Consider the following 2345-nt stretch of genomic DNA (forward strand, 5'->3'; position numbering starts at 1 on the left):
TGTAAGCAAGCTGTTCAAATTCACTAATATAGTCAGGCTAGCAGACTACATTCTTCTAGCAGGGTAGACAGAGGCAGGCTGAGACTAGACAGTGACATTGCTAAAGGAGAAGCCAGAGAAAGAAGTAGGAGACAAGTATGTGAAGATTGTGAGGAAGCTCAAAGAGTTACAAGCCTAGGTCAACAAAGCAAGCAAGTCCAGGAAGATGCTGATGAATCAAGCATGCAAAACTGACCAATCTGCTGATTCTGTGAAATCCGACCTGAAGCACAAGAGGACCTGCAACTTTTGTGGAAAGTAAGGACATTTTGTATGTGACTGTAGGACTGTGAGCAAGTACACTCAGAGGAGGAAGTGTATGAGGTTAGGGCAGAAGATTGTGTTGATGAGTAGGGCATTTGTGCCAGCCAGTGTAGAGGGAGCAATGTTGAAGGAGTGTATAGACTAATACTACAAAGACAAGCCTGTGTTCATAGTAGGTACAATTGATGAAGCAAAAGATAGGTTGAATGCAAGTGAGGGAGAAAAGTACAAAGCCATTCTTGGAGCAGATTTGGATACAGAGGTGACAAGGTTGGAGGAATGCTTGAGGGATGTGAAGAGACAAAGAGAGGAGGCAAGGACTATGAAGGCTAACACAAAGCCAGTCAAAGTCAGACTGAAGCAAAGCACTAAGTTGAGCAAGATCATCAAGCAGGTCTTAGACTGGATGATGGACAGTGTTGTCACATTGACACACTACAAGTTGTTTGCAATAGCTCCAGAGCTTGAGTGCTAGTATGCAGCTAAGCTTATGAGGACAACTCAGATGTGTGACAAAATGCCAAACAAGGCCAGAAGTGGACCTGTAAAGGCAGAGGAGGAAGAGATGAGTGAGGAAGCAAGGACCAACAGTAGAGAAGATTAGCATACAGGTACAAGTGTTGTATGCAAGGATGACAAAGCACAGTCAAGCCTAGCAGCAGAGCTGAGAACAAGCAGATTGTGTGGGAAAGTAGTAGATTATGTCAGATTGAGTCAGATTCAAGCTAGAGAACAAGAACAAGAGTAGAGCAGAGGAGCAAGTGTGGCAAACAAGGCTGGAAGTGTACTAGTGAGGACAAGGGAGAATAGTGTAATGGATGAGCAGCAGAGGCTGTTGTAAAGGGCAGTAGTAAGCTGGATGAACAAGGTTGGAAGTGCATCTGTAAGGATCAAGTGCTAAGACAATGAGAATCAGTCAAGCCTAGCAAGAATACTGAGCACAAGCAGATTATGTAGGAGGATGTCAGAAGCTGTTGGATCAGAGTAGTGTTGAGCAAGGGAGCATTAGATAGGCACCCCAGTCAGCAACAACAAGGCTGGAAGTGTACTAGTCAGGCTAGCAACAGTAAAGCTGAACAACAAATTGGAGACTGAGAGCTTACTGGACCAGGGAGCTGTTATGAATGTAATGTGCAAAGATGTTTGGAAACACTTGGGAGTACCAAAGGAGCAAGTGTGGACGAACCTCAGGCTAGCAAATGTAGGATCAATTACAATCAAAGGTGTCATTCTGAGACTCAAGGTGTCAGTAGGTGGAATATTAATAGTGATGCTGGTTCATGTAGTGAAGGACACAATGTTCAACATGATAATTGGGAGGCTGTTCTTTGTGTTAACTGAGTGTGAGACAAAGGATTTCAAGGACAGTAATCAGATTTTAACCTTGACAGACTCAGCAGATCAGAACTGGAAGTGTCAGGTTGAGACCTGAGCAGCTGTTGGATGAAACCCACTACTCACTACTACTACCATCTATGTTAGAGTTGGAGAGGATTGGTCTGGCAAGCCTTTGGCCTTGGTACAGGTTACATTCTCTTTACTCTAACATTCCCTTATACTCCTTTCTTTTATGGACACTCATTCTTACTTGAGACTCACACTCTTTGTTTCTTTATCTTACTTTGATTGATACCTTTTATCCTTACCTACACTCCTTATACTTACCCTTCATTATTGCTTCTTAAAGCAAGTGACTGAGGACAGTCACTATTTAAAGCTTGGGGAGGTGAAGAGTTCTGATTTTGGTTACTATCAGATCTTCTTGATTTTATTTAATTCTTTGGATTACATAATCACTTTCTTTATGTAGTTAGTTCTTTCCTATTTGGAATGGGGGGGAGTTTTGACCAGAGCCCACAACAACACTAGAGGGAACAAGCCTACCAAAACCTTGCCTCTCAGTACTTTACAAAGCTTAATATACACTAGGGATACTATAATATTTGAATCAGAGAGGGTGATGAGTGAAAGGCAGCTTTCAGAACAAATCTAGGATTGTTTGAGTCTACAGTCATGTTCTTTAGTCTTACAAATGCTCCTAC

The 2345-nt window shown here is 42.4% G+C and overlaps 1 protein-coding gene across 1 annotated transcript; it reads left to right on the forward strand.

The window, feature by feature from the left end:
* Positions 1 to 370: 370 nt before the first annotated feature.
* On the forward strand, positions 371 to 2136 carry FOMMEDRAFT_16425 (uncharacterized protein). Its single transcript, XM_007261707.1, has 4 exons — positions 371 to 437; positions 459 to 777; positions 922 to 1047; positions 1330 to 2136. The coding sequence occupies exons 1-4, from the start codon at positions 386 to 388 to the stop codon at positions 1733 to 1735; spliced, it is 903 nt and encodes a 300-aa protein (XP_007261769.1). The 5' UTR covers positions 371 to 385; the 3' UTR covers positions 1736 to 2136.
* Positions 2137 to 2345: the final 209 nt, after the last annotated feature.

The sequence above is a fragment of the Fomitiporia mediterranea genome, assembly GCF_000271605.1.
Source record: "Fomitiporia mediterranea MF3/22 unplaced genomic scaffold FOMMEscaffold_1, whole genome shotgun sequence".
Classification (NCBI taxonomy): Eukaryota; Fungi; Basidiomycota; class Agaricomycetes; order Hymenochaetales; family Hymenochaetaceae; genus Fomitiporia; species Fomitiporia mediterranea.

Bases quoted from the DNA above. Each gene is read 5' to 3' on its own strand.
- FOMMEDRAFT_16425 (XM_007261707.1), top strand. From the start codon at position 386: ATGAGTAGGGCATTTGTGCCAGCCAGTGTAGAGGGAGCAATGTTGAAG. The intron at 778-921 runs GTATGCAGCTAA...TACAGGTACAAG, and splicing joins GCTCCAGAGCTTGAGTGCTA to TGTTGTATGCAAGGATGACA. The intron at 1,048-1,329 runs GTAGAGCAGAGG...CACCCCAGTCAG, and splicing joins GCTAGAGAACAAGAACAAGA to CAACAACAAGGCTGGAAGTG.